This window comes from Crocodylus porosus, unplaced genomic scaffold (genome assembly GCF_001723895.1).
Source record: "Crocodylus porosus isolate Cpor-Errol unplaced genomic scaffold, CroPor_comp1, whole genome shotgun sequence".
Lineage (NCBI taxonomy): Eukaryota > Metazoa > Chordata > Crocodylia > Crocodylidae > Crocodylus > Crocodylus porosus.
In genome coordinates this window covers 99,917,863-99,942,392 of record NW_017728931.1, presented here as the reverse complement: position 1 = coordinate 99,942,392, position 24,530 = coordinate 99,917,863, and the positions used below count along the sequence as shown (strand labels likewise).

Below are 24,530 nucleotides of genomic sequence, written 5' to 3'. Positions count from 1 at the left end.
AGTCTACTCTTCACTCTTGTAGTGCTTCAGGAAAATTTCCTTTTCTAAAAACTGAAGAGCAAACAGATTTCTAACACCATTTGAGATAACCACCAGGTATAATTTATGGACTGTTTAGGACCAAAACAAGGTTACAGGTATTGCCAGCTCCCAGTGCTGTGATGCCAACTCAGAAGACCCCTCTATATTTGTATCTCATTGTTCACTTATCTGAAATTTATTCCCTAATTCTTTCATCCTAAGCATTAGAAGAAGGGACAGTGGAAGCAACAAGAGACAGTTGGGCAAGAGGAAAACCAAAATTATACTCAACCAGAGGAGGCACAAAACTTGTCTTTCAGCTTCTTTTATGGCAAGAAATGGGGAAATGGTGTTTTTGAATAAAGAACCATAATGACAGTGAGATCCAGGACCAAATTTTTACTCTCCTCTTTGAAAAAGCTCTGAGTCAGTAGGGTGTTTTGTAGCTGCAGACTCTTGAATTGCAGCTTTCATATTTTTATAAAATCATATCTGCAGCCATTATTCTTACAGAGAGAACTTTGAAAACATAAAAAGGTGAAGCGACATTTGACTGTTAGCTCCTGACAGCTCTTAATTGTCACTCGTTTTAGAGTTCCGCTGAGTTGCTGGGTCTACTGCTGTGCTATTTATTATTTTTCTGAGACTTGGTAGCATACAGCATTATTGCAGTTAAATAGACCATCCTGCTGCAAGTGTGGGCATCCAATTCTTTATTTTTAGTTTCTGGCTCTCCAGCTTTCTCTACCTTCGGGGGAGTTGCTTGGGTTTCAGTGCAAGTATTCTGCTCTGCTGCCTGAAGTCAGGCAGTGGAGGGGCAGGGAACCAGAATTGGAATCCAGTGACAGCCAAGGATTATTGATCTGAGTAAATGAATCATTGAAGTTGATTACCAGGGTCCTTTTTTCCTTGCACATGCTAGCAAAAGTGGCTTTTTGTCCAAGCTGCCTTCAAAACAAAAAGAAAAAATGTTGTTGATCTTTTTTACTGCAGAATATTTTCAACTAGAAATTTATATTGGTGTAAAGATTTGAGTGATGAGAACAATGGATACTAAGTAGAGATGCAACTTGTTTAATGGTGCCATGTCATTTAAAGTTTTTTTTAGATGAATTTGGTCTAAGTGCAAACTTAGACCACAAAATATTTGAAAAATTATTTTATTTGAGTGTCAATAATTATTATTTTTGTATACTAATATTCATTTATACTAAATATTTATAGACAAAAGTTAAGTGTATTCACACTTTTGTTTTTAAGAAAGTTTGCTCGCTTGCAAGTGAAGAATTTTTGTTTTCCAACAAAAGAATATATTAGATTTTAGTTAACTTATGACCTCATACTGCCTTTTAAATTTCAAATCAGGATGGTTTTCTTGAGTCATCCTGTACATACAGAAGCTTTACAGTCTGTACTGGAATTTGGTGGGTGTACTAGCCTTCATGTTCTTGAACATTAAAGCTCTGTGGGCTCACCTCTATTATAGATGTTTTGCTTTTATCACAAATGATAAGAGGATTTATTTTAATTCTTCCCTATCCTAACCCTGGCAAATTTTCATTCATTTTATATTTTTGAATTTACATTTTGTATTTAAATAGTCATATATCCATGTAAATAAGTAGGACACGATAAAGCAAATCTATTCTTGAATATTAGCTAAATTGTTGCGCTGACTTTTTCAGCTTTTTAGTTTACTTTCCTTGACTGCAAATCCTTTGCAAGGAAGGTTCCAGAGCCTAGTTAAGGAAGAGGCTGTACACAAACTCCTGAAAGCAATCCCTGATGCACCTAGAGGTCACAGTGTCAGGTAAAGAAATAATTGTGTCATGCAAAAAAACCTGTTTTTTATTTAATGAATACACAGTTTTTTTAATAGTTTTTTTTATCAGTATGATTGTTACATTTTTAACAGTCAGACTTAATACAGTGATGCTAAAATATGGAATTGAAACCCATTTTGAAAAACAGAAACCCATCTTAAATTTGGCCTCATACTTAATGTATTGTACTCTACATTTGACTTCTGATCAAAACAGTAACTCTGAAGGGCTAAGCAAGAGAATATATTATACTTTGAAAATAAATAAAATATCTAACTTACATGGTGGGGGGCTGGTGATCGGACTGTATTTGTACTGTATGTCCCGTCCTGGGTAAGTGGGGTATTTTTGTAATTGTAACTTTGCAGTCATTTGATGTTTTAAATTAGGAATTACTAAAGATTTTTTTCAATTTAAATATGGCTGTTCTTTCCCTCTTGAACACTGTCACCAGTTACAAAAGTTGACTAAATTGTGCCTTCACTTCTATCTGTGGGATATTACTTTCTTGAGCGGCCTTGCCTAACTCTTGAAGTACCTTGCTTGGGAGAGATCTTCAAAAGAAGACTGGACACTCACCTTGCTGGGGTTATTTGTCTTTCCTGCCCAGGGGGGCTGGACCTGATGATCTCACAAGGTCCCTTCCAGCCCTAAACTCCTGTGAATGTATCTCTTTGGTGACTTTAAATAGACATTGCATATGCCCTGAAAGCCTTTTGTCCTGGGCTCCTACAGATGTTCAAGTTCACTCTCCTGTTTCAAGTCCCTCTAAAGTATGCAGAATAAAACGTGCAAACATTTTTTTTCCCCAGGACACAACTGTGTGCTTCTTTAAGGTTATTGCGCTTTTCCTGGTACAGGCTGGCTAGGCTGTATGTTCCTTTCTGGTGGAGGATGCAATGCAATACGGCATGAAAGAGCAGCGTGTGTAAATGATTGTACCACGCCTGTTTTGATCTTGGTCCAACATCAAGACAGTCAGGCCTGTGTAAAGTGAGATATCTGTTTACAGCCTAACTGGCAAATGTGTGTCCACTGGAATTGTTTTAAACATTTTTTTTAGTAATTTTTTAAGAACAAGTGTGCTACCGCCTTTGTTTCTCATTTAATATTGTTATGTAGTTCCTATACAGCTTTTGGTGATCTGGAAGTGTTTTTACATGGTCTTGGTCTAGAACACATGGCAGAGTTACTAAAGGTAAGATTGATGCAGTGAAATTGGATATTTGGAAAACAATTTATAAATTATCAAATGTGCTTCATACTTCATCTTTAAACCTTTCTTAAGTTACATTTTAATATTTTTTTTGAAAAATAAGTCAGAAATATGCATCTGATATGCTACCTTTCATATCTCTAAGGTGCTCCTTTATTATTCTCATGTGGTGTATTTTGGAAGACTACAGATTAAATTTTAGGAATTATAACTAAATTTCTGTGCTAAAAACGGTGTATTATGAATTCACTTGAGAAACTTCACAATACTGCTTCGGTAAATGACTTGTATAACTGTTTTTTTCCCTGAGTTTTTCTTCTTAATGTTCATATTTGACAACTGAAAACTTATTTCATACAGGAAAGAGATATAACCATAAGGCAGCTTTTAACCATGGGAAAAGATGACTTTGCACAGGTCAGCATTCTACTTGGGAAATTTCATTTATTTTCATTACTTTTATGTTTAGATACTGATATGCAGTTTGAAGGGTAAAAGTTTGTTACTTCAATCATCTATATTATTTTGGGTTATTTGGATAGCCATAGATCTATGCAATTTTTAAATGAAGATAATAGTAGTTTGTTAATTTCTGCTCCCAGTTTCTTAATTCAGTGTGGGAGCTGAGCTGCAATTTGGATGTTTCCCTTTTCTGCAGTATTATCAGTTATAAAAATTTTGGAGGCTAAATTGAACCTTCAGCCCCACTTTAGAGGTAATAGAGGTGTGCAATCTTTAACTTCAAAAGCCCACTGAAAAAATAATCAGAGTGTTAGGCAATACATTATGTATCCAAGGTTAGAGCTGATGAAACCAGAAATAGAACCAAGACCCATCTACCTTTCCATTACACCTTAAGGAGAAGTTGAGCTGCTGTGGCTCCCCAAGCCTTTCTATGACCATAGATATACTAGTCTGGAGAAAGCGTGGGGGACAATGTTCCATTGCTGCTTCTTCCCTGACTGGGGTGTTCCTTGTCTGGGGAATAGACAGGAGGGGCAATGTTCCCTGCACTTCCTCAGACCAGTTTTCCTGGTTGGGGGAGGGCATGGAGAGTCTTTCCACACTGCTCCACCCCTTCCTGAGAACAGGAGGAATGGAGCAGCCTCTGCTCCCTATGCCTTCCCCAGACCAAGATGTTTCCAGTTTAGGGAAGGCAAAGGAGGCAGCTGCAGGCTGAATACCTGTACCACACCCTCTCCTACACAGATTTCTAGTGGTGGAAATTTCTCAGAAATTTTTTATGTAAATAATTACATTTATGTATTTCCAGTAATTTTAACCTCTCTCCTCTGTTCTTCATCATTAATTATATTTTAAAATGCCTTTTTAATTTAGTTTGGAATTATAAATACAAGAGACCAACAGAAAATCCTTGAGGCTGCTAAAGAGCTACAGATAGAAGAACTAAAATTTGGAGAGTTGCCTGAAGTGATGAAGTTAGAATTCAGGTAAAGGTCATCTTGCAGTGTTTATTACAGCAGAAAGACATGGTTATTTTTTTAAATGTTACAGCACATATTCATCATATTCCTAAATTAAGAACTTGTGACGGCTTTTAGTAATGAATAGTCAGGTGAAGGACTAGGGTTACAACAGTGAACAGCATACAGTTTTCTGTTGCATGGTTTTTTGTTTTTTATGGTTTATGCTTTTGTTACTGTCTTTGATGTTGCCACCTCCTTGCATGAATGGGAAATCTTTCTCCTGTGTCTCAAAAGGTTATCACTGGTCTATCCAAGCTCTGCCTGCTGTACACTTACTCAACTGGGTCTGACATACTGAATCTGTATCATTTTAAGCTTCCTTTTGTCAGGGTGAGCTCTAGCAGTGATTCATTCTTTATCAGTAATTCACTTTTGTGGAAAAGGGGTTTTAGTCTAGCTGCTGTAGAGGCTCCTAAAGACCAGTTCTGACATCCCAAGATCACTTTCCCAGAGCTCCTGGGACTGGTTACAGTGCATCTCTCCAGAGACCCACACTGATTCAGGTGTTTAATCCACAAACTTTGCAGATTCTTTAAAAGGGTTCTGAAGAAATTGCTCTCTTAGACAGGCCAAGGGAGGGGAAGATACAAACAGAACCATAAAAATACTTGTGTGCTATCCCTTGCATCAGTTTCTTTGCCAATTTATATATGGCCTTCAGGCTGGTTCTGGTCTGCAGAACCACTCCATTGGTAGCCCTGTGGCTGAGATGGACCAGGAAATGTGGTGGCATGGCAAGAAGTAGGTGGGCCTATCACACAATATAAGGCCCCAGTGGACATGGCCATCAGCTGCAAGGAAGTAAGCAAGAACTGTGCAAACACAACCTCACTCGTCCTTTGGCCTGCTGTCTCCAGTTTGGCAAGTGGCCACCTGGCCTGTGGCCATTTACCCCACTACCACCCCATCTGCAGTTTCTGCTGCTGCTGATCCAGCCCACGAGGATTCCTGTGGTTTGGATCCAGCCTAGGGTACAGGAAGATCCAGCCTAGGGTACTGGAAGAAGACCTATTACAAGATGCTTGCAAGGAAATAGTCAATAAATGGTCTGAATCTCAGATTGTTGAAGCCAAAGAGAAAAAAGAAGATGAGATCCAGGCAATCGCCAGCGTGATTGAAAAGCAGGCCCGGATTGTGGTGAAGCCGAAGGAAGTTTCCCAGGAAGAAAAACATTCAGGGGGGTTGACACCCGTGCTTTACAGCGTTTAGGCTAAGTATGGACATTCAAAAAGACCATGGCTGAAGCACTCAACTCATTGAACTTTACTCTGTCCCACCATCCAGGTTGGGATCAGAGGCTGTCACTGACTTGGGTCAGTGACAGATGAGGGGCATGGCCAGTACTACACTTGGACAGAACAAATGATCTCTGCCCAAAGCTAGAGTGCAGCCCTGTGCAACACCTTAAGTTAACCCTCAATGACATGTGCAACAGATATTCAATAAAGTGCTTTGACATCATTGACTCCAAGATGAACATGGGCTGGCAGTGTGGGGATGCAGTCAGGAAGGCCAACCGTACCTTGACAGGCATCCACAGATGCATCTCAAGGAGATCCAAAGAGGTGATCCTCCCCCTCCATGCGGCACTGGTCAGGTCGCAGCTGGAGTACTGCGTCCAGTTCTGGGTGCTGCACTTCAAGAGGGATGTGGACAACATGGAGAGGGTCCAGAGGAGGGCTACTTGCATGATCATGGGGCAGCAGGGCAGGCCGTATGAGGAGAGGCTACAGGACCTGAACCTGTTCAGCCTCCAGGAGAGAAGGCTGAGGGGCGATCTAGTGGCCTGTTACAAACTAGTCAGAGGGGACCAGCAAGAACTGGGGAAGTCCCTGTTCCCCCGAGCACTGCCAGGAGTGACCAGGAATAACAGTCACAAGGTGGCAGAGGGTAGATTTAAGCTAGATATCAGGAGGCGCTACTTCATGGTCAGGACGGCTAGGATCTGGAACCAACTTCCAAGAGAAGTGGTGCAGGCTCCTTCCCTGGGGGTCTTTAAGAGGAGGCTAGATGTACACCTTGCTGGGGTCGTTTGACCCCAGTACTCTTTCCTGCCATGGCAGGGGGCCAGACTAGATGGTCTACTCAGGTCCCTTCTGACCCCAGAACTATGAAACTATGACAGAAAGCACTTTAGGTTACTATACAGCCATCCAGGGTTAACTTGGAGCGGGATCTGCCATTTTTAAAGCACCCTATGTGCCATGAACACCTGTTCTGTTACAGCTGTAAAGCACTTTCTGCATACTTAAAGTCCATTAAGTGTAATGTCTGTACCTAGCCTTAGTCTTTTCAGTTCTCAGGAGTACAGTGTGTCATCTGGCTTCTGCAGCCACCTTTCTGTTTTTGGTTTCCTGATCTCTTTCTTCAGAAAAAAATTATTTGAGAGTTGAGCTTTTGTAAATTTGAGCTTCCTTCTACTGTGACCTTCACCAAGCAACCTCAGTGGATACTTCCATTTTGTTCTTGCTGTCATCTGTTAGATAGTTACCTGCCTGGGTGGATTGGCTTTCTTATTTTAGCCCCCCCTTTTGCAGTAGGGACTTCCATTTGAATATGATGACTCCGAGACTTAAATTCTCCTTCATTCCACCCCTTGGAATTCCATCTAAAGACATAAATGAGAAAGAAAGCAGTCTAGTTTCCCAGTCAAAATGGAGCTTGTAGCCCAATTAAATATCCAGAATTTCAAACTGCAATTAATAAATTATGTTAAGCTATTCCAAATCATCACATAGAAGACAGCCAGTAAGACTGCAGGATTTCTTCAGTGAGTTTCTCAGAGCTGGATTAAAGAACCAACCTCTTGTTTTCCCACCCACTTGTTGCTTAAGGGAATAAGCCTGGTGAGACTAGGGAGGTACATTGCAGAAAGGTCTGTGAGATGATGACAGATGCAGCACTACCATTGGTGCACTATTTTGTTGCATACGAAGAAACAATTTGCACCACTCTCCCTGTTGATATTGAGCGTCATGTTATTGTTGTCAGTATTGATTTGTCACAATCCTCAATTTGGTGGAGGAAGGCAAGTTCTGCATGCTGCCCTGAATTCCAACATATGAATATAGAGTCTTACTGTATCCAAAGACCCTGTACCTGGAGCTCACCAATGTGGACACTTCATCCTGACAGACAGGCACCCATGATGAGGGCCATGGATAGGTACTGGGGGAGAAAGGGCCTATGCAAGCTTTAATGCATATTGAGCCTGGTTCTTCTGTCATTTAAGTGAAGACTGGACCATATAAACCAGTTATTTTTCAACTGATATAAGGGGATTTCTCCTTCATGGAGAGTGCTTCCACAGTTTGCAATTTTCACCTTCCTGAGGTGATGTTTGATCCTTGGTATCACAAAGGTTCAGGTAGCCACATAACCAAGCATCTAGAAATTGCTTTTTACCATTATTTTTGGGTAATTTTCAACCATCAGGATTCATTCTTGTAGGGACTGAAAAATATCCTGTCAGGGGTAGACCCTTGCTGTCAAAGTGAGTCTTATTGACTTGAATGTCTGCACAGGAGCTGATTACACCTGTGGGATGGGAGGGAACGACCCACAGTCCCCCCACATAGGGGAAGAGCTGGATTCTAGTATTTCGTGCTCTCTAACTCTTGACTCTAACCTGCTAATCATCCAGGAAAGACTAAGCAGCAAGTCCTTACTGTCTGAGATGCTCGGCTGCAACTCAGAGAAAGCTGAAACTCAGGATCACTGAGAGGCTGAATGAGAGGACATTATACTGGTGATGATTCTGATCTGCTGAAAATAAAAGGTTTTGTGTGTATGGATCTGATAGCATTATGGAAATAAGTGTCCTGTAACTTGAGAGATGCAAACCAGTCACCCTCCTTCAGAAATGGGCTGATGGTCACTAACATGATTCTTTTGGACTTGAGTTTGCGAATTAAAGTTATCAAGTTGCCTTAAGTCCCAGATGCATTGTCCCCACCCCCACCCTCCTTCAGAACTAGGAAATAATTACTGTAGACCCCATTCCCATTGCCCCTGTCATAACAGGGTAGGTACCTTTTTCTGTAACAAAATTACGTGAAGGGTCCCTGAAAACAGACAAGGAGGAAAGCACTTGGATGGCTTATCTAGTTGTGATAATATGAAGAACCCACTGGTATGATATAATTTGTGCCATTGCACACCTGTAAACTACAGCTGGTGTCCAGAGAGACCTCCCCTATTGCAGGGAATGGAGGGCCTCTGAAAACACTCATTGATGCAGTTTGCAAAATGCCCATCTGAATCTCTTGTTGATGGATTGGGGTGAAACCCTTGTATTTAACTGTGAGATGCATCTGGAGATGAGATTTGAGTGTCCTAGAAGTAAAAAAAAAAAAATGTACACATGGAACATTTTCCAGGAGTGTGGGATTTCCTGAGACATTAAAACGACCTAGTGAGTCCACTGGATAGAGGCATACACACTCACAGGATGTGCACAACCCCAATCATTGAAGAGAAACCATAAGAAGGATGCCTCCAAACTAAGAATGGATTTAAAAAAAAGTTTTAATCTGTCCATGGATAGGGGAGAAAATCCTGGAGAGCCAAGAAGAAGATGCTACTGTGACATACAGTGAAAATGAAAATGGGAATGTAACCCAAAGCCCAACAAAGGGGAAAAATGTTAAAGGTCTTCATCTTTTTTGCTTTTTTAGAAAGAGAAATATGTGAAAAATTTTAAAGAAAAACTTAATGTAGTGTACATTATAAGCAGGAGATGAGTGTGTGTGTGTGGGTGTATGCATGTACACCCCTATCTGTACCCCCCACAAAGATTGAATATAAACAACCAACTGAAGAAGTGCATCGTTTTTTTTCCCAATAGGCATCTGTTTATGTACATCATTCTGAAATTTAGATATACATATGACTGAGAAATTAATGGAAAATAAACAGGAAGGATTCCACTGAATGGGTGAAAAGGGGTTAAAACACAGATAACCTGTTTCCTCTGTATTTTTTATTTAATGTATTAAATATGTGAAATGCATAGAACTGTGTGTTCTTAGATGATTTGTTATGTTTATAAATCTTACTCCAGTTTTCTGTTTTCATGGGTGATAAGAAACAATGAACTAATAGAAGGCTGTTGGGTAGACGGTATATGACACAAATTCAATTATTAGAAGTGTTGCATATTTTTTTAAAGAAAACTGTTAGACACATGTATTCCAGGAATCTGACCTTGTGGCTAAATCATAGGCTCTGCTTACATGCTGTTTATGTAAAGATTTTGCTTCACATTTGTTCAGTCATTCTATAAGGAGGGAAAATTAGTCATTAAGTCATAGAAAAACTAACAGTAGAAAATGTTGAACTGATTGATTATAAGCTCCCAAAAGGTGTTTCACACTGTTTAGGAACTATATTCTAAAGAACTGTGTATTTTTTGTGAAAATTCCAACTCTTGTTGAAAGCACAATGGAGTATATCTTATATCCAAGCATTCAACAAGACCGAAAATGTTAAATTTTTCACTTGGTACAGTAATTCATTCTAATAGTCATTCCTGATATTTGAATGTTTTTAGGAAGTACAATAAGGTAATAATTGTCCTTTGTTTTGTTCCATTTCATGCCTTTAACATACTTTGTGTGAGAAATTATGAACAGAGAGCTTCAAAAATAATTAGTGTTCCTTTGTGAAAAAGCACAGATGTCATTTGATCCTAGCCAGCTATAAAATGTATCTTTTAAGTCAAAAGAATTCTTCATGATAGACTTGTTTGATGGGCGCTCAGCATGCAAGAGAAACTTACAGACTGTATCTGGTTATGATCACTTCATTTAATGACAGAATTTTTATCCAAAATACTAATATTTACTTTAAAATATTTTTCTATAAAACATTTTAAATCATTTGGGTCATAGCAATATACTAAATAATATTAGCTAATAGTTTTTACATTGACTCCTATCAATAAGCAAACAAAATTCTTTCATTTTAAATTATTATTTTTTAAGAGAAATGCTGGAAATTTCAACTTCCTTTGTAAAAATATTGCTTGCCTCTCTCTAGCACCGCACAATATTTTGTACCACAGACTACATTGTTATTACTTTGGGGAACTTAAGATGATAGTGAAACCACTGCCAAGCTGGTTCATGTTTAAAAATACATCCTTTGAAATACCAAATAACAGTATACAAATATGACATTAATATTTACAAAAACATATATTTTCACAATAATTTGTACTTGAGACTTTAAATTTTTGTACTTCCACTGGATCTTGGAAGCATATATGCTTGAAATTGAGCAGTACCACATTCCATTTGCCTTATCTGAACAGGCGTCCTTTCATCCTGTTTCATTTGTTGGTGAAATTTGCTTAGGATTCATAGTTTTTGGTAACCAGAAGGTAAGAGGACTGATGCACAGGGGAAACTGTGTGTTAGAGATGCTAATGTAGAATTCCTCTTTGGAGGAGGGTAACCCACCTATATCTTTGGTCCTTAAACCTAAAGCAACAAAGGAGTGGGCAGAATTTCTCATAAATGCATTTATTTGGTGGTGTGAATTTCATCAAAAGTAGCATGGAAAGCACTGAACCTGACTATCCTAATATTCCAGAGCAATATATACAGCATTCAACAAGCTGTAGTTATGAAAAGCATGGCCCAAAAACTGTCGTAACCAGAAGAGGACTTAAAGTGTTCTTGTAGCCTCCCTCTTCCTTGGTGAATGAAGCACTATGTGCTCCATTCCCTGCATGCAGGGGTATCCAACAGGGCTGCCCCCTTCCAGAATGCTCTATGCCCTAACCATTGAGCCACTGCTCCAAGTGATGCAGTGGCACCTGACAAGCAGCTGTTGGTCCTGTAGTTACAGTGATAGCGTATGCCAGTGATATGGCTGTTTTTGTGAACATTGAGGGCGATGTCCAGTCCCTGATCAAGTGTCAGCAGGCCTATGAGCACACTTCCTCAGCCCATGTCAAAGGAGCCAAAACTGACATGCTTTTTCTGTTGCTTCTCTGTGCCAGTGCTTAGTCCCCAGACCTGCATGGAGCCTGCCCTGGTGCCGCGATGGCTTCAAAGCCCTGGCCATTTTTCTAGTCCTATCAGCCTATCTGGCAAAGAACTGGAAAGACCATATTAAGGATGCTGAGGTCAAAACTATGTGGTGACTCTGGCTCCTGCCCAGCCACTCCTGGCAACCTGGCAGCTGCTGCTCTGTGGCACAGGTGTGTCATCCTGCATCAACCAAGGACTTTGCTGAAAAGGCCCTAGAAACTTCTGGAATCCTTCTGGAGCGGGCACTGCTGACTTCAGAGGGCTGTCCTCTGCCTGCCCACCAACAAGGTGGGTCAGGGACCAATTGACCTGGTGAGCAGGGTGCCTGCCTTCTTACCTGTAAAGCCTTCAGCATCTGGTCTTTGCTGGTGAGCCCTTCCTGTGGTGGTAGCTGGCCTTTTCTTTCCTACATCAAGTGAGGGACCTGACAACCTTGGTGGGAAATTTTCCTCTTGGATCCTGATCACCTCACCTGGGACACACATGCTCCCAACCCTTCTACCACAGCCTTTCTCAGACCTGGCAGGCCTCCATCCAACTGAGACTCCAGTAGAGTATTTGGTGGGAGGGGGAAGCAGGGGATGAACAGGGCACCAGGGACAGCCAGCAGGGAGGCTGTGTTGCAGGTCTGGTGCAGCCAGTATGCATCAAGCCTGCCCCTCAGCTGCAGCCCCATAGACTTGAGCACAGGGCTGCCAGGCTTCTATGTCTGGATGGCATGGGTCTGCACCTGCCATAGCAAAGGCTCCTGTGGTGGGTGGGGCAATTCTAAGTTGGCATCCAGGGCAGCTGCCCCGCTCCCTTCGTAGTTATATGCTACCGAGCATAAGATAATCTTCAAATTGGAGAACGTAATACCTTCCAAAATCCATTTTGAAAAAGAGTGTGAAATGCAAGGCCTAAGTTGGCTTTACTCATCGCTTCATCCAGCTGCTTTTCTGGCTGAACACCTCAGTCCATTCTGTTTACTACCAAACATTGGTCAGAGTACCCAGGCACCAAGTACAAAGCAAAGTTCAGTTCCGCATGCTGCTTGAATGTACAAGCCTCATATCAAAAGTATCTCCTACATAAAATAGACTTGAGACTTCTTTTTTTCAGGTTTTGTTAAACTCTGGGTTTCAAGATCTACATTCTACAGAGACAATTATATTGCAATTTTAGTGTCTAATAGGGCCATAAACTTAATTCATGTAAATATGACCATAAACTTAATTCCAATGGTGCCATCGGAAAGAAAGTAAACTAAGCATTTTGACAATTTTTTGTTCAAACAACACTGTTATAATTTCAGACATTTTTAATGAGTATGTTGTTCTATGCAACTCTATCTTAAGATCTTTTGGTGGAGAAAAATAAGTTTTTTGAAATGTAGTGTATGTAGAGCTCCACAGTAAGTTAACTTTTAAAAATGTTATTTCTTAATTAAATTGCATACCCAGTTTCCTAACCAATACATTGGAATTAGAAGAGTAATAATGGTTTTATTAATTTGCAGGACATTTTTTATAATTAACATTAGAATAACTTCTGTTTGTTTGTTTGTTTTTTTACAGTGGTGATGAGTTCGTCACTTTTCTTCTGAAACTGAATAGACAGTGTGGTCACCTTACAGCTGCTGTGCAGTCTATCATCACCCAGTTACCCTCAAACTCTCACAAGGTATCTAACAAAGATGCACCCGGGGTATTCATTAGTTTAGCCTCTAAATGGAAAATATGAATAAAGATTATAGTCTTTTTTTACTTTTATAGTATTGCCTAGTTCAGATAAGTGTCTGTCATTCTTTTGTAGTGTTATTTTGAAACTCACTTTAAGTTGCAATATTCTTTAAAAAACAAAGAAAAAAAACCCCTTAAGCTTTGTAAGCTTCCAAAGTATGTCACCTTGGTTTCCCCAATGTCATAGTGTATAAAGGTTATAAATACATTACAGAAATGTTTTGGTAGTGTTGGAGTGATGTGGTAGCCATGATAGTCTAGGAAATATGTGAAAGATAAGGATTTTTATGGGTGATCTTCTAATGGATCACTGCCATGGTTGGGTAGGGGTTCCATGGCAAAAACAGTGATACGAAAAGGTTCTGTTACTTCAGAAGATTGAAAATCAGTGGAGTAGAAGAATGCATTATGTTTGAAAGCTTGTCTAAGTCTATCCCAACCATAGTATTGACCCCAGTAAAAGATAACATCCACAGAAATCCTTGCCTCGTGTTCATGTTTTAATTGCAGTTGTTCTAGGTCAGAATTGTTCTAGATTTTGAGTAACTCTGTAAACTTTTAATAGATTGTACTGGAGTGGGGTCCACCCCAGAGCTTCTCTAAAGTTTGTGAGGACTTGGTCTGCAGTGTTGAAGATTTGGGTGAAGAAGTTAGTAAACTGAAGGACCTTATGCAAAAGGTGGGTATATGTTTGAATATATTTGAAATGCCATAGACTCATTTCATTTAACAAATTCTGTACCTGCTGCCACAGAGAAGATCTTTAAAGACTAGTTTGGTCACTTCCTTCCAAGTTGGCATAGGTTGCTGTGGAGGCAATAGAAATTTGGGGTTGAGAAGTGCAGTAACTGTTCTTACATCACCCACTGGTGATTCATCCATACAGTTTGAAGGCAGTGTTGATAGATATCATAGGAAGCTAGAACTACTTTTCATCTTTTTGCTTATCTTTTTTTTTAAATTGAAAAGCAGAGAGAAATGCAACCCAAAATGAGGGAATATCCTTGGGTTCCTTGAAAACCACACAACTATAAACATCCTTCTGTCAATGTGAAAGTATCATCTGGATAAACTGACTCTTCATGAAAAAGATATTAAGGTTCTTTTGGAGATGGAATAGGAGGCAACCTAGATAAATGTGCAGAGGTGACAAAAGAAGAGGGTGGGAGAGGTCAAGGCTAGATGTTAGCACCACATCAGTCACTCTCAAACCAACACAATGACAAGCTCCTGTCAGACAGGGTCGCTCTAAGTAATAGGCTTGTAAAAGGAATGACTGTGCTGGGATTCAGTAAATGGAGCATCAGTGTCAGAAAGGAATCTGTTGCTGAATGAAGCCATGTGGAAGTCAGTCCATGGATATACTATTAATATTATTTCCTGTAGTTTAGGTAAATTTACATGTCTGTAGCAGCTTTTTCTTAATATGTTTGATTCCTATTTTTTATATAGCGGGTTTGAGGTTGTTGCAAAGAACTGTTAGGCATTTGTGTGCCTACATTTATGTATGTAATAGTTAATTTTATGTAAACGTGGTGATTGCGTATGCAAATGAACAGTTACAGTTAGGCTATTTGTACTTGTAAGCATAAAAGGAGGTCATAGCACTTTTATGTATGTCAAACTTCAGGCATTCTTGTACCACAGCCTTTGGATGCATTTTTAAAAAGTTTCGTTCTCACGTTCTAACATGTTAGAAACATACTCTTCTTACAGTTACACTGCAAAAATAATCATTACATTATATGTGCTATCCATGATTATTGTTCTGAATAACATCCTTGTAACCTTAAAACATACCTTTGTGTTTTATTGGGAGCTTCACTGTTGACAGAGGCAAAGTGAGTAAACATGTAAGTGTGAAAAGTGATATTAAGTAAGTTAAATGATATTTTTTAATCCAGTAAATATAATTAGTATAGATAAATTCCAGGTAAACTCTTTAATCATTTTCTTCTAGACTTCATTAAATAAAGAACTATCAACTAAAGTATAAAATTCTTTAACCAGTTTTATAACTGTAATATTCTTGTGGGGGGATTCACCTGACCCCAGTGAAGTCAATGACACAAGCCCTTGGTATTCTCAGTAAAGTCAGCACTTTTACCCCAATTTTCCTGTATGCTTACTGCAGGACTGTCCAATTGGTGGGTCACCTCTAGCCTGAAAGAGGTTAACTCTGGGTGCTGCTTCCTCTCCTGCTGTCACCATAGTCTTTGGACTCTCCTCCTCCTCCATCTTCCACTTGCTGCCTCCACCCCTAGGGGTTGAGTGGTACAACTGGTGAATCTGTGGTGGAGAGCAAGTGAGCTTTGTAGTGCACAGCACAGCGGCATACAGCCCCTAGCCTCTCAGAAAAGGGGCAATCTCAGCTTACTGCGTTTCTATTACAGGGGAGTCATTGAACTAAATATAACTAATTATATAATGATGTTATAATTGTGTGAGTGTTTGTGTGCGTTACAAATTATGCCTCTTATGATTACATAGTCCTGATATAACGTGATTATTGCTAAGTTTGCTGTTACAGTATAATAATTACTAACCCATATGGTGCAGGATATTTTTTTCAACAATTGTGTTGGCAGTTTTAAATCTCTTAAGGAATTCTGTTTATTTATGGCAAGTTGCTGCCATTTTGGTTTTTACTATTTATGTGATAACTTGCTGAGCACTAGATAAGATAAAGACCTGCTCACACCGAGTTCAGTAGAAGCTTTGTGGTAGACTTGAGCTGAAACATCAGGCCCCAATTAAAAAGAGAGCAAAACAAAATGAGTGTGTGTGTGTGTGTGTGTGTGTGTGTGTGTGTGTGTGTGTAAAACTGATGTAAACCCAAAGTAGGGTTTAGTGTATTTTATTGAGTCTCTGACACTAACATGTTAATTATTTTTCATTAAATTATTAGTTTCAAAATGGACAAAAGAATGACCCGAGTCGTGTGCAACTCCTAGAAAGAACACCCACATGGAAGAATAGATTAATAAAAAAGGGAGCAGTAACCCTGTTTGGATTTGGAATTCTCTTACTTATAACCAAAGTAACCTTAAGGAAAACCTAATTTTTAACAAACATTTTGTTCTGAAATATGTTATCTGTTCACTGGATAGAACTACAACTTGTATTTATAACGTGAGAAGATACTTGAAGAACCTGACAAGAACCTGTTACCATAGTCTTCATAGTTTCATTTTTGAAGAGTTTAAATTTTATAATTATCAGTACTTGAAAGTTAGAAAGAAATTACATTGCAGATTCGATCCAGCTTTCTTTAAAAAGTTTTCTTTGAAAATCTACTTTAAATTTTGTTATAGCTTATAAATTTACAAATAAAACCTGGAAAACATTTAGATTAAGTCTAACATTATAAATGCCATAGTCTGTCTGTTCGTCATGCTTTATTCACACTCTGATTGGCTGCCAAGACACCCAATCAGACTGCTCCAAGAGTGTGCAGCCTCCTGCCATGACAACAGGGAGAGAGGGGATGGGGCCAGCACAGCTGGCCTCAGCCCCTGCCCCTCCCTACCCTGCTCCATGGAGGAGCTGGAGGCAGTGGTGGCGGGACAAGGGGGGTGGTGAACAGTGTTAGACCTGCAGCGGTGGCATGAGGGGATGCGGGGAATGGACTCGGTCCTGCCACAGTGTGGGGGGAGAGCAGGCCCTGATGTTGCCATGACAGCAGGGACAGAGGGGAAGGAGCAGGGGGGCGAGGCCAGTGCAGCTACCCCCTCCCTCCCACTCTCAGGAGGCGATGGCAATGAAGTGGACAGAGTGGAGGCGGGTGGTGCGGCAGTGGCACAGGATGTTGGGTGGTGGTGCTCTGTCTGTCCATGCCCCCCCCCCTCCGGCATTCATGGGAAGGGGAGGCAGGTGGACACGGGCCTGGCAGATGGGGAAGAAAAGTGGGCCTGGCCCCAAAATGGGAGTGGGAGGCAGGCAGGCTGGGGGAGCTTGCTCTGCGCCTGGCCCAGCCCCACAACAGGCAGGGTGGGGGTGGGTGCGCACTGGGCCCAGCCTAGCCTGGCACTGAAACAGCAGTGGGGGGTGGGGGGGCACCGGGCTGCCTCTGCAACGGCTGGGGGAGGGGCTGCCCCAAAATGGCAGAGAGGGGTGTCAGGCCCGATCTGGCCCGGCCCTGCAACGACAGAGGGGATGGGGTGGGTGGGCACGGCAGAGGAGAGGAAAGGGGGACCAGGCCCAGCCCTGAAGGTAAGGGGAGGGGGCCTTACGCAGTCCTCTGTCCCCACCCACACTCTCCCCTTCCCCACCACACCCATCATCCTTGTTGGGCAATTGGCTAATTTTTATATAAAACAAAGGTGCCCTTTTTTTAAACTCATTTCTTTTTCTTATTTAGCTGCCACTTGTAAATACGGCACATCTTCAAATACTTTGTTATACTGTTTATTATTTACAACAGTAGTGAAATCTATTTTTCTCAGGACCCTTAATCAGAATATTAAAGACAGCAGTACAACTGTGTTGGTCACTATTTTATAGAGCTGTATCATTTCATTGCACATGGAAAAAAAAGAAGATGTGCTATGGTCACTCTTTTATTCTAGGGATCTTGTTGAATCTTTAATCATAAGCATTGGTTTGATCCATCACCTCTATTTATCTCATCTCAGCAGCTACTTTCATATGGCAATATCCAATGTTACAGCTACAATGAACAGATGATAATCCTGTCCTTTAAATATTTAATGACCCCCCCCATATCTTTTTTGGAAAAAAATACTTGTAGTTCTTCATTGTAAAGTTTTATATGGGTCACAAATACAACTACCTGTTGAATAAGGTTGAGATTAATAGTACTAGAGCAAACCTCATGAGAATGGAATATAAAGTTGCTATATAATTTTTATGTCTAGACTTGTATATTACAAAGATGGATGTTGTTAATAAAATTCTAGCAGACTGATTTAACACAGATCATAGAGGATTAAGAATTTTCCCTTGAACTCTGCTATCCAAACTTGTGTAATAAATTCCCTCCTTTAGCAGAGTGACCTACATTAGCTTATTCAGTGTTTGTTAATAGTAGCAGATACAGATTAACTAACACTGAAAATTATTTAAACACTGGAAGTTCAGAAAATCTGGACGTACTTTTGTACGTGGTGTGGCCCTTTACGGAAACTCCATATCTGCATTCTGCATGCTGTAAATGTTTAATTCCTCATGAGTGACTTGTGCGATAAGTATCTCTCTCTATTCACTTTCTAAAGTTTTTCGCTGATTGTAAGTAAAAGCTATGGAAAGACTAACAGGAGTGTTGTTCCTTCAGTTTAGGTAATATGGGTACATGCAGCTTAGCAAACCTAGATTGCAAGAAGGAGTGGGAAGGGAGGGAAATAGACACCAAATTGCAGCCCTTTGCGCTTCAGTGGTTCAACAAGAAATCTGCTTTGAGCATTTTCTCTTACCAAATCTTCTGTAGCTATCTTCTTAGAAACCTATGTTCCCTTCTTTTTATAATTAAATTACTCAACCTCCTGATGTCCTAGATTCTTCTTAAATCTGCAGACTTTTATTTCTAGACGTCAGGGAGGAGGACGTGTACCACAGTTTCCTTATATACTTACCCACTCAGCAGCTTTTTTGCTCTCCTCTGCCAGCACAAATGAAGGTGTGCATGAAGCTTTAAAACAGTGGCTTTAACTGTCAAGGTTTGAAGAAAGAACTTTACTGGATTTTGCTCTCAAAATGTTCTCACTTTTATCACAGAAATAGTTTTTCTTGTACCAGTAATATTTCTGTTACTTCACCCAGTAGTTACAAAAGAACAAATAGAAATGTGAAAAATTGTCAAAAATTTGCTTTTACCTTTCTTGCTAATAATGTAGTCAAGGTACTACCAAATCTGTCTTGCTACCAACTGATTTGTCACAACCAAATGCTGATGTTCTCCACATCTTTGTCTTAATCAAAAGTGATCACCATTCTCTCAAACATGGATGGAATATTGAAATCTGCAGAAGGCTTTTTTTTATTTTGAGTGCATCTTATATGGAAAATACTATAAACATACACACACATTTTTGATCTCAGACAGTTTTAGACAATAACTAGATCTCAAAATATCTTTCGGAGAAATGGGTTGTTTTTTACTTTATAGATGTACAACTGAACCACTGAGAGGTGCAGAGAGCCTAAAATGTCACTTGTAGAACCAGGAAAAAAGCCAAGAACTTAATTTCAATTTCACTGGTGCAATCCAGTATTAATTTTTTTTCTCAGTAATAAATTTAATTGCTGTCTAACACAGTAACTAAAATGAGAAATATTTTTTCCAAAGTTTGTGGAAGAATATTTATTTCTTAAAGACCTTTTATATGTTAAACTTCAGATATACCAATTTAAAAAAGAGAACCACTGCAGAAAATAGTTTTTATTGGTATTTGTATTATAACCTGTTAAATATAACAGCATGAATGATGTCATTGCTGAAAAATACATATAAAGAATCATGCTTATCGATAAATGTTGTGTACTTAAAGTTATAAAATAATTTTTTACAGAAACCAATTATAGGTATGAGTTCTGTACTAAGCTTATTTTATAAAGATGAAGTCAACAGAAAAGTAATAATTTAAATAAATTCCAGATGTCTTCATTTAACTACCCTACTTTCATCCAAGTTAGAAAACATGATATTGCCCTGTTACCTGATACAGATACACCTTAGAAAATTGGGTTGACAGCCATAAACGCTGAATCTACTACACTGGTTGGAACTGTAGGTGCGTTTAAATCTGTTGCAGGCTTCACAGAGAGATTTTGCACAGCAAATGATTATTTAATGGCTGGTTTTCTTTAAATTAGATAGGAACACAGTTTCAGGAACTACATAAGAAAGAGCTAAAGTTAAGAGGAGCAATTATTTTCAGTTTGCACGCTAATTGCTATAGTTTCCTGCTTATGAAGATAACTTCATAAGCAGTAATAGGATGCTAGGCAACTTCAGTTATATAATACCCCCAAATGACCACTGTCTGTAAGAGAGATTTTATTTTCATTGCACTCCTAAGAAATGATGAAAAAATGTTTCTTTTTAAATAAATCTTCAGATTACCTTTGTGATTATTTATTACTTGTGGAATCCCCATGTGGATAAATCCCTGTTGGACTTTGGATTTATTTCATTATGATGTTAATAATTGTAAATAGAAATACTGGTGCAGTATAAGTATAGTACTGTCCCCTTCTCTTTGCAGCTCTTTATGCTGCTCAGAATGTGTGTGTGATATGTGTATATATATATGTGTATATATGTATGTATATGTAAACGTGTAAGTGTGTGCATACTATGATACGCTAGATAAGGGAAGCCAAAATCTTGGAACAATCACTGTTGATTATCTGAAATATCAGCTGTTCAGAATCACAAGGACTGTAATGAAAGGGAGAAGATTAGACACAATTTTAAGAGGAAAACTAAAACTGATCTAGATCTTTTGTCACATTGTCACATGAAGTTGTGTTTAATTTCCTCTTCTCAAACTGTCTCATAAACTGTGCCTTTCAGGACTTATTCTCTCCTTGTGATGTCATGCTAATCTTTCTATCTTGCAATTGCTGATTCTAAATTCACTTCTCAAACATGCCTGTAATAGAAAGGGACAAGATGCAGAAAAAAAAGAGGCCACTTGGAAATTTATCTTCTAGGCTATGCTGTTCTGAAATTCTGAGCCATTTAGTTTCACTGTGGGTGATTTCAGATGAAAATAATCCTGCTGAGAGATCTTACCCTGGAAGTCATCAAAATGAAAATGACTTTCCTAGAATAATAATAATAATGCAATATTTTACACCTTTGCAAGGTGGTTTGCGATAAATTGCTAAAGAGCTTTGCTTACCTTAAGCTACACAACAACCCTGTGAGGTGGTATCCCATTTTACAGAAGTGTAAATTGAGACTTGGAAGTCTGAGTAAATCAAAAGCATTGTACTGACTGATAATATGCTATTTATATGACTGAATCAGAATTTTGTAGCCATGTATTTTCCTAGCATGTGCTGGTGCCAAAAAGTAACTGATCTAGAGAAGAGCTAGGTGACCTGTCTCTTTGTGGAGATTTCTATTTGAAATCGTTATCTTTTTGGGGGACAAGAGTAAGACACACTATAATTATTTAAAAGATACATAGAAATGTTAAAGGAAGTATTGGATGCTTAAGGGATTTGTAATGAGAGATGGAGTGTTCTACAGCTAAACAGCTGTTTCAAATCCAGCACACTTTAGTTATAACCAAATGTTATTAGGAACCGTAAGTTGTTTGTTGGCTTAGCCTGTCTGTCGGCAGGTAAATGTCCACGTAACAGGGCTAACTAACCTACTGCCACCAATTTTTAGTCTTAGCTGAGAATTCAGGATGGCCTTCCTCTTTATCATTAGACAGTCAATCCAGGCCTGCGCTGAGGTACATTATTGGGGCAGTGAAAGGAAGTTTTTACACCTATTGGGGTGAAGAAAGGGTTTGTTTTCAGGCCTACCAATAAACATCTTAAATTAATTATTGGGTTTTTAACAAAACTAGTTAGGTGAGAATTGCATAATACACAATATAATTTTTACTCAGTAAAGATATGAAAGTACTAGTTTGAATGCTTTTGATTTACTGTGGCTTATGATTAACTTTATTAAATAAATAAGCAAAATAATAAACCATTTGAAACTGAATTTCTCACATTGCACACAATTCAGTATGCTACCTATCAGATGAAATAGTAAATCCTTTCGACATAGAAGAGCAAAGATGGCTTTTAAAAATCAGGTGAAAAATACTAACAACATAATTTTTGAACCACTGGAACCATTTTTTCATTTTATAAACAATGAAAAGTTGAGAATGATGTATTGATTCCATCAATGACAATATTTGCCAGCAACCAGCCTCCACATTTTTAGATTTATTAGCTGAAAGAGGTTTTATAAAATTCATAGGCAGACACAAATATGTGATTAGATCAACAAGAGAACACACATTTGAGACTACATCATGAGTATTATAAAGATCTTTTGGCAGATACTCAGTGTGTTATGGAAGTAGTTATAAATAATTCAAATATTTATATTTTAAATAAAGATTCTAAACCTTAAAGTGAGAGGCTGTTGAATACATTAGCACTGTTTTTGTCTCAGGTTTTGAAGATTCAAAGTTACAAAAGTGAATCCTGGCACAGTAAGCTTTAGGTGTATAGAGAGAGCATTTAATACATAGAGCATGAGAAATGTTGTAAAGATGGGAAGTGGAAAAAACAAGGATGTGTTGGATATGGTACAATATTGGTTCTTTATTAATACGTTTTCTATACAAAAATTTTGCATCCTGCTGAATGTATACTTGAGGATCTTCCTGGTGGGAAAAGATTGAACAGCAAGTCAAATAATGGTCTAACTAGTTTCTTTCACGATGTGACCGGTGACATTAGATTGTAGACCAGATTTTAAAATATTAGGATGGGAAGTACCGGAATCCTTATCAAGTCACTTAACTAAAAGGGTACTGGTTTTTGGAAATGTAGAGCGATAGGGAGCTAGACACAGCATCCCAAGTATCTTTAAAATGGATGTTTTTTTGTCATACCAAACAAGGCTTTTGTATTTTAACACCAGAACTTAAGAGGGGAGGAGCTACTCAGATACAATTTTATTTTAATTGTGTGCATGGAAAAGTGTGTCTGTCTGTATTCCTTAGGCACCCTTACATACCTTAAAAATACAATCAGAATAATAAAAAGATCCTATCAGCCTCAGGTAGCTTGGGTATCTCTGCAGTATTGCATTGTGTGTAGACATAGCTTAAGTCTTAAAGAAAATTCCCCCAGAGGCATAGCTGCACCTTTAGGTGACTCCGAACTTTTATTCACTGAAATGTGGCTCCTACCGCTAGGAAAGGGAAAGGGTAGCTTATCATCATTATAGATGCTTGTAATTCACAAAGGGGTAGATGTAGACTTTGTCTTTACAGTGAACTATGGTTACTTTTAGTGAGACATGATTGTAACTAAACAGGGCCAAACAGGGTACAGGATCTCAAACCTGTCTACCAGGTTGTTGTCATCCCTACCCTGTTGTATGGGTGTAGAATAGATACAGACGACATACCAGAAACATCTGAAAACTTTGGAATGTTCCCATTGGCAATGTCTTTAGAAAATCCTTCATATCAAATAGAAGAACAGAAAATGAATGGATGAGTGCCAGCACTAACAAGTAACCACCACCAGCATTGAAGCTATGTTTATATGGCACAAGCTCTATTGGACGGGACCTGTCATTGTTGGACAACCATCTCCCAAAACAGGTTCTCTGTCTACTCCAACTCACTCACTGATATTCCTGACTCTAAAGGTGGGCAAAAAAGTGAAAGACACCTAGTGAAGGCCAACTGGAAAGAATGTGATATTAAGAGACCTGGAGGACTGAATTTCCCCCAATGGTGTCATTGATCATTTTTCAAGCAAAGCTCAATTCATGGACAGACCAGAGACAAAAAGGAAGGACCTGTGACCTGATAGCACCAGGATCTATTTGCTGTTGAACAGGCAGATCTTGGGCCACCTGCATCATCTACAGACTCATAGGTGACTTTGCTGTTTGCTGGAAGACTGTCCTGGTCATAGAGACGGCCTCCATGGGAAACAATGGTGAGCTATAGGTACTTCTAGTGAGACAGCTAGTGTCAAACAAGCTCCCATTCTCCTCTGTTGCACTGATGAAAAAGGAAATAGCCATGAATGCCACTGAAAATTGCTTCAGCAGATGCTGGTAAAGGTGACTTGAAGAGCTTTGTGCCAGACCGAAGCAACTTCCTCCTATTTCAAACTCCAGGCCGAGCCAAAACAGCCACGCACTGATCTTCAACGAGAGGAAGGGACTTGGAGGCGCAAGAAAAGTGACCCAGGAAGCGTGAGGCCACCGCCCCCGAGGATACTGCAGCGCTCGTGAAGACAGGTAGGCCGGGGTTTGGCCCAAGGCCCAGGCCCTCCCCAGCTCCTGCAGGCGTGAGGACAGGGGCGGCCCCGGAGGAGAAGTGCGGCTGGGCGGCGGTCGGAGCACGAGGCCGGGGAGCTGTGAGGCCCTGGGGCTGCCCCGTCCCGTCGCGCCGCGCGCGCGGAGGAAGCTCCTGGCTGCAGCCGCACGCGGGGGCGGAGCAGGGCTGCGAGGGGCGGTGTCCAGAGCCCCGGGCGCTCCGCGCAGCCCCCGGGCCGGC

The 24,530-nt window shown here is 39.7% G+C and overlaps 1 protein-coding gene across 1 annotated transcript in view; it reads left to right on the top strand.

Moving 5' to 3' along the window:
* Window positions 1-16,651, top strand: part of ASZ1 (ankyrin repeat, SAM and basic leucine zipper domain containing 1) — a 54,293-nt gene extending 37,642 nt beyond the window's left edge. The window contains exons 7-13 of the mRNA XM_019543423.1: window positions 1,707-1,831; window positions 2,967-3,042; window positions 3,421-3,477; window positions 4,399-4,511; window positions 13,141-13,246; window positions 13,871-13,984; window positions 16,214-16,651. Of these exons, the coding sequence (XP_019398968.1) occupies window positions 1,707-1,831; window positions 2,967-3,042; window positions 3,421-3,477; window positions 4,399-4,511; window positions 13,141-13,246; window positions 13,871-13,984; window positions 16,214-16,366 (744 nt within the window). The 3' untranslated portion in view covers window positions 16,367-16,651. The remainder of the gene's footprint in view (window positions 1-1,706; window positions 1,832-2,966; window positions 3,043-3,420; window positions 3,478-4,398; window positions 4,512-13,140; window positions 13,247-13,870; window positions 13,985-16,213) is intronic.
* The last annotated feature ends 7,879 nt before the right edge of the window (window positions 16,652-24,530 follow it).